General features: G+C 42.3%; 1 protein-coding gene across 1 annotated transcript; it reads right to left on the bottom strand.

Annotated features, from left to right (window-relative positions):
* Positions 1-6,541: 6,541 nt before the first annotated feature.
* Positions 6,542-12,348, bottom strand: LOC130887135 (granzyme A-like). Its single transcript, XM_057789395.1, has 5 exons — positions 12,307-12,348; positions 11,599-11,810; positions 9,838-9,979; positions 8,110-8,382; positions 6,542-6,694 (listed from the first exon to the last, which is right to left on the bottom strand). Exons 1-5 carry the CDS (start codon positions 12,346-12,348, stop codon positions 6,542-6,544), a joined length of 822 nt encoding a protein of 273 aa, XP_057645378.1.
* Between the last annotated feature and the right edge of the window lie 3,082 nt (positions 12,349-15,430).

Genomic DNA, 15,430 nt, shown 5'->3' with positions numbered 1-15,430 from the left:
TTAATTATCACCGGGAAAGTTTACCAAGTTGTGCTGTGCTTAAATATCCCTAAAATAAACTACTCAGGGTCAGACTCCTGAAGTTTGAACACCAGCAACTTAGTCATGCCGAACTGAACTGCCTTCCTGTTTCCCATGAGTCAACACTTTGCTGGCAATGGAGGTCAGAGACATCCACATGAAATGCCCATAAACTATAGAGAAAAGGCAAATAACGCAATAAAAAATGGGTAAGAAATTTGAACTGTAAAGGAGAATATGTAAGTTGCTTGACTACCGTAAAGTTGGTTTGTTTGTTACCAGGCATTATGGGTTGAATTGTGACTCCTAAAACTTTAGATATTGTTGAACTAACTGGTCCTTAGTACCTGGAACACAACTATACCTGAACGTAAGGTCTTTAGGGAAGTAATGCATTTAAAACAGGATTGTATGGGTGGGTTCTAATCCAATGTCATTATTGTCCTTCTAAGAAGGGATTAGGACAGAGAAGAATGATCAGGTAAAGATACTGCAAGAAGATAGGTCCTAGGAGTCAGGACAGCTCTGATGTACTTTGAGCTTAAACATATACATTTTCAGAATAGCGAGGAAATTAGTTTTTTTGCGGATAAGTCATACAGTCTGTGGTCTTTTCTTATGGCACCCCCAGAAAACAAACTCATTAGGGAAATGCAGGTGAAATGTACAATAAATAGCATTCCTCTACAGAGTGGGTAAAATAAAAAATTGGAAAGAAGAAATTAAATGTTGATAAGTAAGTGATGTAGATATATTATTCCACTTTATATTCAGAAAAAGACACAAGTCAACTTACCTTATAAAAAGAAAAGTTTTTTGTTTGTTTGTTTTTGTTTTCGGGACAGGGTTTCTCTGTATCTTTGGAGCCTGTCCTGGAACTCACTCTGTAGACCAGGCTGGCCTCGAACTCACAGAGATCCACCTGTCTCTACCCCCAAACTCCCGGTGCTAGGATTAAAGGCATGCACCACCACTGCCCAGCAAAAAAAAGTTTTATTTAATTCAGTATTTGAAGGTTCAGAGTTCAGGAGCAAATGGAACAACCTCTTCCCTCCCCTTCAACCCTCTCCCATGGTCCCCATGCTCCCAATTTACTCAGGAGATCTTGTCTTTTTCTACTTCCCATGTAGATTAGATCCATGTATGTTTCTCTTAGGGTCTCATTGTTGTCTAGGTTCTCTGGGATTGTGATCGTAGGCTGATTTTATTTGCTTTGTGTTTAAAAACCATGTATGAGTGACTACATATGATAACTGTCTTTCTGGGTCTGGGTTACTTCACTCAATATGATGTTTTTTAGTTCCATCCATTTGCCTGTAAATTTCAAGATGTCATTATTTTTTTCAGCGGTGTAGTACTCCATTGTGTAAATGTACCACATTTTCCTTATCCATTTTTTGGTGAGGGGCATTTAGGTTGCTTTCAGGTTCTGACTTTAACAAACAATGCTGCTGTGAACATAGTTGAGCACATGTCCTTGTGGTATGATTGAGCATCCTTTGGGTATATACCCTAAAGTGGTATTGCTGGGTCTTGAGAAAGATTGTTTCCTAATTTTCTGAGAAATCCCCATACTGATATCCAAAGGGTTGTACCATTTTGCACTCCCACCAGTAATGCAGGAGTGTATGCTTTACCTCACAACCTTTCCAGCATAAGTTGTCATCAGTGTTTTTGATCTTGGCCATTCTTACAGGTGTAAGATGGAATCTCAGAGTTATTTTGATTTGTATTTCTCTGATGCCTAAGGATGTTGAACATTTTCTTAAGTGTCTTTCAGCCATTTTAGATTCATCTGTTCAGAGTTCTCTGTTTAGGTCTGTACCCATTTTTTTATTGGATTATTTGTTCTTTTGATGACCAATTTTTTGAGTTCTCATTTTGGAGATCAGACCTCTGACTGATGTGGGGTTAGTGAAGATCTTTTCCTATTATGTAGGCTGCTGTTTTTGTCTTGTTGACCATGTTATTTGCTTTACAGAAGCTTTTCAGTTTCAGGAGGTCCCATTTATTAATTGTTTCAGCGTCTGTGCTACTGGGGTTATATTTAGGAAGTGGTCTTCTGTATCAATGCATTCAAGTGTACTTCCCATTTTCTCTTCTGTGATGTTCAATGTGGCTGGCTTTATGTTGAGGTCTTTGATCCATTTGGACTTGAGTTTTATGCATGGTGATAGATATAGGCCTATTTTTATTCTTCTACATGTTGATATTCAGTTATGCCAGCACCATTTGTTAAATATGCTTTCTTTTTTCCATTTGGTTTTTTGCTTTTTTGTTGAAAATCGGGTTTCATAGGTGTATGGATTGATATTCAGGTCTTTGATTTGGTTCCATTGGTCCTCCTGTCTGTTCTTATGCCAATACAGGCTGTTTTCAGTACTGTAGCTCTGTAGTAGAGTTTGAAGTCAGGGATTGTGATGCCTTCAGAAGTTCTTTTATTGTACAGGATTGTTTTGGGTTTCCTGGGTTTACTTTTCAATATGAAGTTGAGTACCATACTTTCAAGGTCTGTGAAGAATTTTGCTGGGATTAGGATGGACTTTGTATTTAATTTGTAGATTGCTTTTGGTAAGATTGCCATTTTTTACTATGTTAATTCTACCTACCCAAGAGCATGGAAGATTTTTCCACTTTCTGGTGTCTTCTTCAATTTCTTTCTTCAAAGATTTAAAGTTCTTATCATTCAGGTCTTCCACTTGTTTGGTTAGAGTTACTCCAAGATATTTTATGCTGTTTGTGGCTATTGTGAAGGGTGATGTTTCTTTGATTTCTTTCTCAGCCTATTTATCATCTGTGTAAAGGAAGGCTACTAATATTTTTTAGTTAATCTTGTATCCTGCTACATTGCTGAAAGTGTTTATGAATTGTAGAATTCCTTGGTAGAATTTTTGGGATCATTTATGTATACTATCATATCATTATCAAATAGTGAGAGTTTGATTTCTTCTTTTCCAATTTGTATCCCTTTGATCTCCTTTTGTTGTCTTATTGCTCTAGCTAGGACCTCAAGAACTATATTGAATAGATATGGAGAGAGTGGACAACTTTATCTTGTTCTTAATTTTGGTGGGGTTGCTTTGAGTTTCTCTCCATTTAGTTTGATGTTGGCTTGTTGTTTATTGCCTTTATTATGTTTAGATATGTTCCTTGTATCCCTCCTCTCTCCAAGACCCTTATGAAGGGATGTTGTATTTTGTCAAAAGCTTTTTCAGTATTTAATGAGATAATCATGTGGTTTTTATTTTTCAGTTTGTTTATGTGGTGAATTACGTTGACAGATTTTCATATGTTGAACCATCCCTGCATCTCTGGGATGAAGCGTACTTGGTCATGGTGGATAATTTTTTGGTGTGTTCTTGGATTCGATTTGTCAGTATTTTATTGAGTATTTTTGCAACAATGTTCATGAGTGAGCTTGGTCTGTAATTCTTTAGAAAGAGAACATTGCCAAACTCTTTTTGTTAGGCTACTAACAATTACCATGATACCCAAACCAATGGTCATATTTTGAATAAATGAAGATGGGATAGGGAGAGTGGAGAGGGGAAAAGAGGAAGGGAGATTTATTGATTGATTGACACAGCCAAAGTTCTTTTCAAGAGAGTCTGGAGCGTGTTTTCCACTTTAATTTCATAATTAGCTTTTACTTCTGCCTCTGTGCATCTTGGCTGAATCTGTGCCTTCCAGGAGACAAGAACTCACCAGTCTTCAGCTGGTGAGAATGAAGGCTCATTCACTCTGCATTTACACTTCACAGTTCCCCAGGGGGCATTGTTGGGACTGTAAGTGAAATTGTGCCCTTTTTTGTTTCACTTGCCCAACTGCACTGTGAGTTTTCCCCCATTACCCTGGGGGCACCTTCTTAGGAAATCGAGACTGTTTCTGCAAGGGTTCGATTCTGAAACCCCATTCAGAAACAATGCCAATCTGAAATGTTCTGAATCCCGGCAGAGACAGACAGGACAGGCATGTGGTGGCATAGTCACACCGTGGATGAATCTCACAAATGTACTGTTCCACAGAAGAATTAATTCATCCAAACACATGCATGGTAGGGGTGGTTATACAAAGGCAACCATCACCCAATGCTTAGGAAAATCTCTACTCTGATGTTAGAAGTCGGGGTCAGGGTTATTTTTTGGATAAAGGTGATTAGATGTTCAGAGAGTTTGGTAGGTAGTCCTCTGTGGACAGGACAGCAGTTAAGCTTCATTTCATTTATGTATTGAACATATAGATAGTGATGCCAGGCGGTGGTGGCACACGCCTTTAATCCCAGCACTTGGGAGGCAGAGGCAGGCGGATCTCTGGGAGTTTGAGGCCAGCCTGGTCTACAAGAGCTAGTTCTGGGACAGGCACCAAAGCTACAGAGAAACCCTGTCTTGAAAAACCAAAAAAAAAAAAAAAAAAAAAAAAAAAAAGATAGTGAAAAATACACCAGTTCCTTTCCTGTCTTCATGGAACATATACACTAGTGGGAAGAGACATTATTACCAAGGTAACAGGTAACAGGCTAGGATATATGTATGTGTGTGTGTGTGTGTGTGTGTATATATTTATACACACATATACAGAACATACACATACATATACAGGTCAAGGTAAGGGGGCAGCAAATTTGTCTGAGGGGCGAGGTGTACACTGACATCACAGAATATTTTAGAGGAGGCTGGGTATATTAAGCCATGACATTAGCTATCTAGGGGAGTTTTCTAGAAATGGAAAAACCAGAGTTGAAACAGGATTAAGAGGGAAGGTCTGGGGCCAGGGGAGGGGACTGCTTGATGTTCAAGTGAGGTTGGAAAGTGGCTGGATTTTCAGGGTGGGGGAGAGTGGTAGAGAGAGACAGCTGGAATTGGGGGGCTTTTGAGAGCACTGTGAAGACCAAGTTCAGTGGAAAGTTCCATGAATCTGTGAGGGTGACCCTAGTGAGGACTCCTAGTAATGGCAGATACAGAGTCTGAAACTGGCCCTCTTTTGTAGCCTGGCAAGGTTCCCATTGGTGGGTCTGGGTTACATTTGATTAAGTTGTTGACTAAGGAGGTCCCATGGAGATCTCTAAACAACCCAGGCTGGTGCTAGGACAGACGATTGCCCTCTGAAAACTGATGGGGGGGGTGCATTGTCCACAACTTTCACCTAGGACGTTGAACCTAGAGAGGTTGAGCTGGTGTAGCCGTGGAGCCTTTCTCCTGCATTCGAGTCTCGTGTGTGATAAGGTACTTTGCAGGTCATGGAAAGAGAAACCTGACACCAACCCAGGCTCAAAATTCTCCACCTACAGTCTGTCCTTCCAGCAAGATGTGCTGGGGCAAAGGTGTCCCAGAATATGTGGGCGTGGACAACCAATGTTTGGTTTAACTTGAGGCTCACTCCACTAGAGGGAGCCCATGCCCTACACTGCCTGGATGGCAAGAAACTGGAGACTGAATAGCCCAGAGACCTAGGGTAGAACCAAACACGACAGGCGATAAAATAAAATGAAATATAAAATCAATAAAATTATTTCTAATGATATTCTGCTATACTCATAGATTAGGGCCTTGTTCAGTCATCATCAGAGAGGCTTGATCTGGCAACAGATAGGAGTGGGTACAGAGACCCAGAGCCAGACATTATGTGGAGAGAAAGTCTAAATTGGTAGATTCCATTGAGCTTCCCCCCTCCTCCCAGAGACTGGAGAACCCCACAGAAGAGGGTGAGGAAAAACTGTAGGAGTCAGAGTGGACGGACGGCATGAGGAGAACACGGCCACTGAACCAACTCAGCAGAGTGCATCTGGGCTCACAGAGACTGAAATGGCAAGCACAGGGCCTGTGTGGGTCTACACCAGGTCTTCTGTGCGTTATGCTGTGGCTGTTAGCTTGGTGTTCTTGTGGGACTTCTAACAACCGGGAGTGGGTGTGTCTCTAACTCTTTTGCTTGCTCTTGAGACTCTTTTCCCCCTATTGGGTTGCCTTGTCCAGCCCAAATATGAGGGCTCTTGTCCTGTGTAACTGTTGTCTCTTGGAAGCCTGCTCTTTTCTGAAGAGGTTGTGGAGGGGGTATGGGTCTGGGGAGAAGGGAGGTGGGGAGGAGCTAGGAGGAGTGGAGGAAGGGGATACTCTCGTTGGGTGTATTGTATGAGAAAAGAATCTATTTTCAATAAAAGCTCTCTCTCTCTCTCTCTCTCTCTTACACACACACTCTAAATGCCATAGGTATTTGAGAATTGTATTTGGAAGAGTGAAGAATATTTTAGTTTTCCCCAGGACTATTGGTTTCTTTTAATTGACACACAGAAAGCATCAGCCTGACCCTCTTCTCAGGGCTCTCTCTTGCCACAGAAAGAGTTAAATACTAAGCTGCAGTCTTAGTGACCAACAGGGCAGTGCAAGCTGGTGACTGGTGATCATGCCAGACAGGCCATGGCTGGCACAGTTAGGAAGAAGTGCTTCATGGGATAAGTGAAGTTTCAGACCCCTTTGCTGGATCTCTTCCAGTGGCAACCTCGGGGGTCTGCTTTGAAGGAATGGTGTTACATAACTCCTGCAATGGTTTTCTGTATCCAGTTGAGGTATTTGTTTGTAAGAAGAATGTAGACACCAGGCTTCTTGGGGTCACCACATTTCCCAAAGGAAGTGACACCCCTGAAAATGTTATCACATATCAGAGGACTTCCAGAATCCCCCTGGAACAGAAAGGCATGTGTTTTAAGTATGGTGCTTTTCCAAGATACTTATTAATAATTTTATCCATCCATCCATCCATCCCTTTTATTTCTCTTTCCTGATTTAAAAGCAAATTTTAAATTTCCTTTAACTAGAAATAATCATGGGATGATAAACAAAACTCAGAAGACAAATAGTACATTTTTTTTATGTAGAAACCAGATTAAAAATTGAGAATGAGAGGCTGAGGCAGGAGGATTAGTGTGAGTTTCAGGCTAGCCTGGGCTACAATGTAAGTTCCTGTCTCAGAAACAGAAACTAAATCAAAGGGACAGAATAGCATGATGGTAAGCAGAGGAGAGTTTGAAAGAGGAAGGGGAATGGCAGGCAGGTGGGAGAGAACAGAGAGGGCAACACAGTATATATGACTAATATAAGGTAGGTGTGTGTGTGTGTGTGTGTATGCATTTGTGGGTCTGTGTGTGAATGAAAATTTCATGATGAAACCCATTATTCTTCACACCAGAATGAGAAAATAAACCAAGTAGAAGAGATTCTCAAATTGAAAAACAAAACAAACATCTTCTCCCTCATTTGTCTGCCCTTAGCATCCACGCATGGGCTTTTTGGTTCATGGGCATCTATGTTTTCCAGTCGCTCGCCTTTCTCAAGGGCGGCTCTGCAGCAGTGAAGAATCTCTTCTATTGGTAAGACAAGAAGACAATGCAAGTCTCCTTTCATTGACTTGTGCCCTCTTCTAAAATTAAATAGTAATAATTATTGATATTAATAATTAATAAAATCAACAATTATCATTATATCCATCTCTCTCTGCCTGTCCCTGTCTCTCTGTATATATGTATATATGTTCCTATGCCACAGTGTGGAGGTCAGAGGACAACTTGTGTGAGTTGATTCTCTCTTCTATGTGGAATCTGGGGATCAAATTTAGACGTGGCAACAAGCACTTTACTCACTGATTTACATTGTTGTCCCTTTAAAAAAATTTTTCAAAATTATATGTTTTCTCTCTTGACCAGTATGTCAGAGGAAGACATATGTAGGGACAATTAGAAAGCTTGATCTGGGGTCCCAAATATGCCCTTTTCTAAGGAGGACACTAGATAAGTCATCTTAGACAGAGGGGCAGTTTTTAATATCTCAAACAATGTTTAGGTTATTTTTTCCCAGGAATTTGTAAGTTCTCATTTCACCTTATTTCTGGCCATTTACTGAAAATGACCATTAGAAAATAGAGACCACTCCCCGAGGGGGTCTATTGAGGAATGGAGAATGGTGCCAGCACCCTAGGAACAAGCAGGGGTCCTTAGACAGAAAAAGGAAAGACACTGTTCACCATGGTCTTTCTAGAAGATCCGTCTACACCTTTCATTCCCCAGAGTCAAAGGACAATTAGATAGTTTAATTTACGTACGCCGCACGAGTCGTCTTCCCCTTTCCTGCCGCCTGCACAGAGCATGCTGTTGTCCACCAGCTGTTTGAAAGCGTAATGCTTTGGGTCGTTGCAGACTCTTCGGTCGATCACGGTGACATTGACTTCTCTCAAGATGTTGGAAACCTTGCAAGAATCTCTTTTGGTGCTCCCCCATCCAGCCACATGACACTTGGTGTGGGGTTTCACATCCTCGCCTCTTTCCGGGAGGCGAAGGAGTCCCACCGCTTTGGTCGTCGCTGCTTTGCCATCCAGCTGAAAACACAGAGCTGCTTATGGCCTCGCGAACATCGCAGGCAGAGGGAGAAACACAACCCGAAGTGTAGGGGGTTGAGTGCCAAGGGGTGGGGATGGAGCTACTTTTCACCCATCTCAGTGAAATAGTGAGAAAATAGTGAGAGGAAATAGGTTGGAAGAAAGGGGACAAGGAAGGTGATAGCTCTGTCACGGGCAAATGGAGCCTCGTGACTCTCTCTCCTTACCCCAGGGGTGAGGATTCAGAACCCCTGGGCTCAGTCTTATTCTTGCTATGAAGTTCACTGTCAACGCTTGCAGTTTTGTGAGACACTGTGAGCCCCTCCTCCTGTCACTCTCTTCTGGTCCTGTCATGCTCCATCACTCTTAATGAGCCTGGTCACATCATGTTCCTGCTTAAATTGTTTCCCTAAATGTTCAAATTCTAGACAAGGTACACAAAGCCCGCCTTGGTAGTATGCGCCCTGCTTTCCCCCCAATTTCAAATCTCATCCTAACTCCTTTTCTTTCCTCTTCCTCCATGCTATTCCTGGTACCCAGCAGAATTCCCTGACCATCTGCTCTTCCCTGGTGCTCCCATGTTATCTTGGCCATGGATAAGCTGAACACTGTCAGCTCAGAGTCAGTATTTCTCTGTCTGCCTCTCTGTGGACTGAATACCTTCAGGGGAAGTCCCACTTACAACGTGTCTTCTGTAAAAATGGTAGGCAGACTGCACTCACCACTGAGCAGGGGCCTCCACCCTCCTGGTAGCTCTCAGCTTCCTCACAGACTGTCAGTACCAGATAAGGCGGGCCCAACGAAAGGAACAATTACAGGGTGGCTCTGTAGTCAAGTTTGAGTAGGGACAAAACTGATGTCATTGTCCACATCCCCCAAATGATCAAAGACCGCTGGTTAAAATGCACAGTGGCTGTGTCCTTACAATCACCACACTGGCTCTCTCTCTTCTGCTTCCTAGGTGAGACTGTAAAGAAGCTTCATCATAGAGTTAGCTCACTTGCTGACAATGCTCCATCAAGAGCAGATTCTCAGTTCCTCAGAGCTCTACCAGGCTGCCAGGCCCAGCTCCAGGGCCCCCTGCTTGTCCTCTCAGGGAGTCTACCCTAGGAGTTTCCCAGAGAGACCATCTCCCCTGTTGAGTGTCAGCACAGACATGTCTCACTGTGGGGGACTCCTGGTGGCCTTTGGTGGGTGAGCATCAACACTATAGACAGCCTGGTGCTGCAATGGTAACAATTTGTGAGAAACTCCTGAGTTGAAGGAACACCAGTGGCCAAGTGCTGGATCCCTGCCCTCCTGAGGAGCCTCACACTTGGAATCCAGCTTGTGAGGACTGGTTTGTGCTGTGTGTGTGCGCTCACACTTACTCATGTAGTAGTTGGTTTCAGGTTCCACTGTCTGTTTACTAGAAGTCACAAGAGAAAGACAAAAAAGAAATCCAAGCATATTTACCTGAAGGAGTTGAAGATCTCCTTGAAATGTCTCAGGGTCATAGCATGGGTAGGGAATTGCCCTCTTAATGGAAAACATCTGTTCAAGTTTCTCTTTCTGAGCTACAGAGTGGGCACCAAGAATAACTTGAGGCTTGCCTCTCCTGAAAAGAAAATCAAACAACACTTAAGAGAACAGAGAAAGCTCAGCTCCGGGTTTAATGTCCTCAGTGTTTGCAGCTGGCGTCAGAGTTAGAAACAAGCACAAAATGGGACCAGGGCTTATAGAACTCTTTTTGGTGTTTTGGTGTCTTCTACCTAAGACTCCCACATGTGTTAGGATGCAGTCCAGTTGCCATGTGTTTTCAAGGAGAAAGCAACCAGGGAGTTCCTGACTTAAGAAAAAAAAACTTGAGTTGGGATAGCCTGGAGAGGTGGGGAGCAGGGCATCCCTGGACAGGCACTGTGGCCCTGGGTGGCTGGGCTGGAGGAACTGGGCTCTACCTGAGTAAAGGAGGAGCTTCCCGTGTCTTCAGCTGCTTCGGATTTGTGCAGCAAAGTCTGTAGTGGCCTTCTGGGTGGATGACGCCCAGTGGAAAGAGCCAACCCAAAGGCATAGCGTGGACTAACCTTTGTGTTCTCCAGAAAAATAGTAAATATTACTGTTGTATTCAAAATAGGAAGGGTGGTCCAAGGCCTGGTTTTAGGAGCCGGAAGGAAGAGATGCTTTTTCAGTGAAACTGTGAAATCAAGAATTTCACACCCACATGCAGACAAACATGGACAGCCCTCCTATAAACACACACGCACACACACACACACACACACACACACACACACACACACACTCCACCCTTTCCCTCCCCCCAGACCCTGCTGCCTCACGTATGGATGCGTACATAGACCCACACAGAGACTCACCTCCTCCAACCAAACACAAACACAGAAGCAAAGAGAACAGGAGCTAACTCCTAGTCTAGTTCATGAACCAATGAGAGATGAGAAAAACTGTATCCCAACTTGTTGGGTCAACTTGTTATCATTTGGTCCTGTCAATTGATGAATTTGTCAGTGTCTAGCTTTCTCATTTGCATAAATTGTGCTGATGTTTTTACTTGACAAATTTTATTTCATACCACAGCACAACTTCATACATAATTTTAAGCTGAATCTTTGCTTCAGGCAATTCGTGCCAGAGTGAACAGGGACTATCAGGAAGTGCTTACCAACAACAGATATCAGTTAAAGAACAGTAGTTCTTCATGATAAATATGACTCTGTCTTGAAAATAATGACTCAAGCCATTAGTGAAAGTTATAGCGTTCTAGTGTTTTTTTCACATAGTCAAGGAATAGTAGTTTCCTGGGATCACTCTAAAATACCCTATTAAGTTGGGAAAAGACCAGTGACAGGGAACAAATGAGCTGTAACCATAGGACACACTCAGTGTGATTGACATTGATTGTGTAAAGATGTCTATGAACGGAACAGGGAACAGAATACTGACAAAGATTGTGTGGAGGTGATCAGACCGGGTGGGTTAACTGGGTGCTGTTATGTCCCTGTCTTTTCAAGTTCTAATACTGTTGATATTTATATTTGTATTGTGCATTTTAGTCTTATACTATCTGGCCCTTGTTTGTGAGGCAAATATCACAACAGGATACGGTGCTGGTTATGTGTACCCACTTTTTTCTCCATTCCACACTAATTATGGCTTTGGACTGGGTAGCTCTGAGTCAACACTGGGAGTGAGAGGAGCTGGGAGTGAGGGAAGACTTACAGGTCACAGTGAGCAGCAGTCAGGACCCAGTTTTCATTGATCAAAGCCCCTGCGCAGATTTCCAGCCCTTTGATAAGAGCCATGTAGCGTCTGGCGTGGGATGGAACCTCATTTCCTCCTATAATTCCCTTACAGGATTCTGGAAAAACTAAGAGATGATAGAGAGTGAAATCCTTGCTTATGTAATCATCCTTTATCCCAGGAAAGTTTGGCTGAAAAAAAAAATTACACTGAAAATTCTTAGCTGTGTGTTCTGTGCCAAGAGTAGATCAAGATCCCAGGCTCTGGCTAGTGCTTGCTGCTGGAGCATTTGCCCCAGGGCTGTGTTCCCAGACACACACACACACACACACACACACACACACACACACACACACGCTTCACATCATTGGCTCAAACTCAGCTGGGTGCTTGGCTTTGTTGTTGTTTGTTTTATTTGTTTGTTTGGGTCATGTAGCCCAGGCTAGCCTCAGACTTGTTCGGTTGTCATCCTACCTCTGCCCCCCAAATGCTGGGATTACAGCCATGTACCACGTCAGACTTGAGTTTAGCTTTAACTTTTATTATCATCAAACGTCCCTACTTTGACTTTCTATGCCATGTACCTAAATTGATGCTCTCTGTCTCTTTTTCCTTCTCTCTTTCCTGCTTCTCCCTACCCTAGTCTCTCTTCTTTCCACTTCTTGGTACCCATTTATTCTTTTTTACCCTTTTCTTCTTGCCACTTCTTTTATTATCCTTTTTTCTCATTATGATTAAATGACAACTATGTAGAATGCGTTTCATTCTGTGTGATAGGTCTCAGACTTTATTGTCATGGTAATAACTTATAGCCCATATTTAAACGATACATTCCATAGACCCACTTGAGGGGATGGTTTGGGACCAGGAAACTTATGTGTTAAATAAGCATCTTGATTGTGATGCAGGTGGTCCTCTGAGCAGCAAAGGACTATGGATGTGTCTAGGAAAGAAGTGATTGATCCTAATTGTGATGCATATCACAGAGTCATTTGATACAGGGTAGACATCCCAGATCACCAAGTGGCCAGAAGAAGGAGAGCTGGAAGGGAGTAAGGAAGATTGAGTCGGCAGCATCCTTGATTGAACCTCCCTGGACTTGGCTCTAGCCTCAAACAGACTTTCTGCTACTCAGTTTGCATGGAAACTAATTCTCTACTCTCTTGTGCAGAAGCAAAGATACTGAGAGCCTTCTTGAATTGTCACAGATTAAAAAAAAATCTATTATTAGTAAAATCTGTACCCATGTAAGTAAAAGCAAACAAACAAATAAAAAAAAACCCATAGCATTTTAATGCCTGGATAGGAAAAGGTATTTGTTGTGTTAATCTGCCTATTAAGAAGTTCAGCCCACTGATTTGGTTTTCTTAGCCTCATGTTAGACTTCTTTATGTGTATGGTGTTTAGCCTGCATGTGTGTCTGTGGAGCCCAGAAGAAAGCACTGGATCCCCAGGAACTGGAGTTTTGATGGTAGTGAGCCACCATGTGGGTGGTGGGAACTGAACCTGGGTCCTGAGCAGGACTTAACTGTGCAAGCTCTCTCAACGGTTCCCAGGCCCCATCGTTACACTAACTGAGGATTAGAATTAATTTCTAATCAATTCACAATCATTCCATTTTTTCCACAACTATTTTTTGAGCATCTGCTGTTAAAACGGAAGCGAACAGAACACTTTTCTCTCCACCCAAGACCGTAGTACTAGGAGGGCGGACAGGACAGGCAAGGCTGGTGTTGCGTGCCGTCCACAAAGGGTGACAGAGCTCGGGAGTGTCTGGCCCCGGTATCAGCGAGGAGCTGCAGGGTCTCAGAGACAGGAGCTGCTAAGTCTTCTTGAAGGAGGTTTAAAGGTTCGTAAGATTTCGGGTGAGGCTAAAGGAGGTTTCAAATCAGTTAAACAAAAGGCAGAGCTCTGGGGATCCTGAGAAGGAAATGGGCGCCCATGGAGTGATGTCAAATTGAGCTTGTTGGTCATCTTCATTTAAACTCTTTTGAGGCCCAGCTTTAATATGCTTTCAGACTTTAACATTTTAATTGATATATATATATATATATATATATATTTTTTTTTTTTTTTTTTCTCCAAGGTCTGATTTAGCCTGTTGCTATTCTTTTCATTGTTCTGGTTGCATTTACCCTAGCTTCTGCAGTTTTTCCTGATATCTTTGCATAACTGTATCTTGAATTCTTCCCTAGCAGAGTTCAAATGACCTATTCAAAATGTAGTTGGGAAATGTCAGGCAACTTTGTAAAGCTCAGGGTGCAGGGAGGTTAGAGTGGGGAGGAAGTCTCTTTTCCGGGCGTTGGCGCCCCCTACAGGTGGGACCCTGGAGTATCAGCCTTAAAAACTCACAATATAATAACAAGTTTATTATCTGTATGACAGTTTTAGTAAACGTATTAAAGTAAAGAAAACACCCAGAAGCTATAGTGAACAGTAGTAATGGAGCATCCGTGACTCTCAGGCACCCACTCGTAACTGACTCCCCTCGTAATGTTAATTACAATGGAAGACAGGGGTGTTTTTCCAGGTAGATAAGAAAGAAGTTTAAACACCCAAGTTCACACCACTAATAATGTCAAAACATTGTCCTAACACAGTCCCACACAGTGCAAGCCCAAATTTTCCCATTGTGAAGCACAGTCCTCTCCAGTCGTGGCTTCTTACATAGTCTTTCTTTTAACAGTTTTCTTACAGAGCTATGAGAATCTAATAGAACAAGACATACACACGCAATTTAAATTTTTACATAAAACGTTGGGACAGCCATGTGCTTTCTGATGTCTAAGCATGGCCTTGAATACTCGCTCAGATCCCGTGCCAGCGTTCTAGTTCTGAAAACGTGACCGAACCTGAAATCAGAGCTTAAGCCCGGCACTTCTACTAACCAGCTGCGTGTTCAGGTCATTTGGGAACCTTTCTGGTTTCCCGAGTGTGAGACGGAGAAGATGATGACATCACAGATGATGACATTGAGCATCTTAGTGTCCGTGAGCCAGTGTCCGTGAGCCAGTTAATATACTGTCATTTTTTTAATGAGTTTTAAGGACAGGTATTTGTTCATGTGCATTCATATGTATGCATACGTGTGTGTGCATGTTTGCATACATGTGTGTATGAAGTTAAGATTATTTTACACTGATACTGTTATTTTCTTCATCATCCCACTACTGGGCATGAACACAGCTACAAACAAAATCTTGAACCTAAACACTGTAAGATTTACCGAGAGCATTCAGTTGTACTTACATAATTGGCAGATCAGTTAATACAGCCTCTACGTCCCTACTTTAACGGCAGTTTTTCACTTAAAGACCTTGCTTGGTAGAGGTCTGGGTTCGTAAGAGTCACTAGATGTGGCTGATGCTTTCATATTATGGCCTCAGACACTTAGGACACATCTATCTATCTATCTATCTATCTATCTATCTATCTATCTATCTATCTATCTATCTATCTGTGTATCTATCTGTGTATCTATCTATGTATCTATGTATGTATCTATCTATCTTTCTATCTATCTAAAGCTATACACCTTTTAGATAGCAAAGACAAAGGGTGCATTAAAAATGATTGGGGCATTATCATTTTCTTTCCCCTTTTATATAACATTTAACATAATTTAAACCAATATAAAGTTCTATTTTCTCACAAGCAAAAGGACAAAAGCATACAAAAGTATGTCTTACCTCCAGAAACGAGAAGGAAAATGATGGCCGTGGGGAGAAAGGAGGGAGGAGGCATCATCCACATCTGGAGAGTGCTATTCTAGGAGCTGGCTTCAGTAACACAGGAGACACAGAGCTCTTTC

This window comes from Chionomys nivalis, chromosome 15, assembly GCF_950005125.1.
Source record: "Chionomys nivalis chromosome 15, mChiNiv1.1, whole genome shotgun sequence".
NCBI classification, from domain to species: domain Eukaryota; kingdom Metazoa; phylum Chordata; class Mammalia; order Rodentia; family Cricetidae; genus Chionomys; species Chionomys nivalis.
The sequence above is the reverse complement of the archived record's forward strand: the minus strand, read 5'-3'. Positions and strand labels throughout refer to the sequence as shown.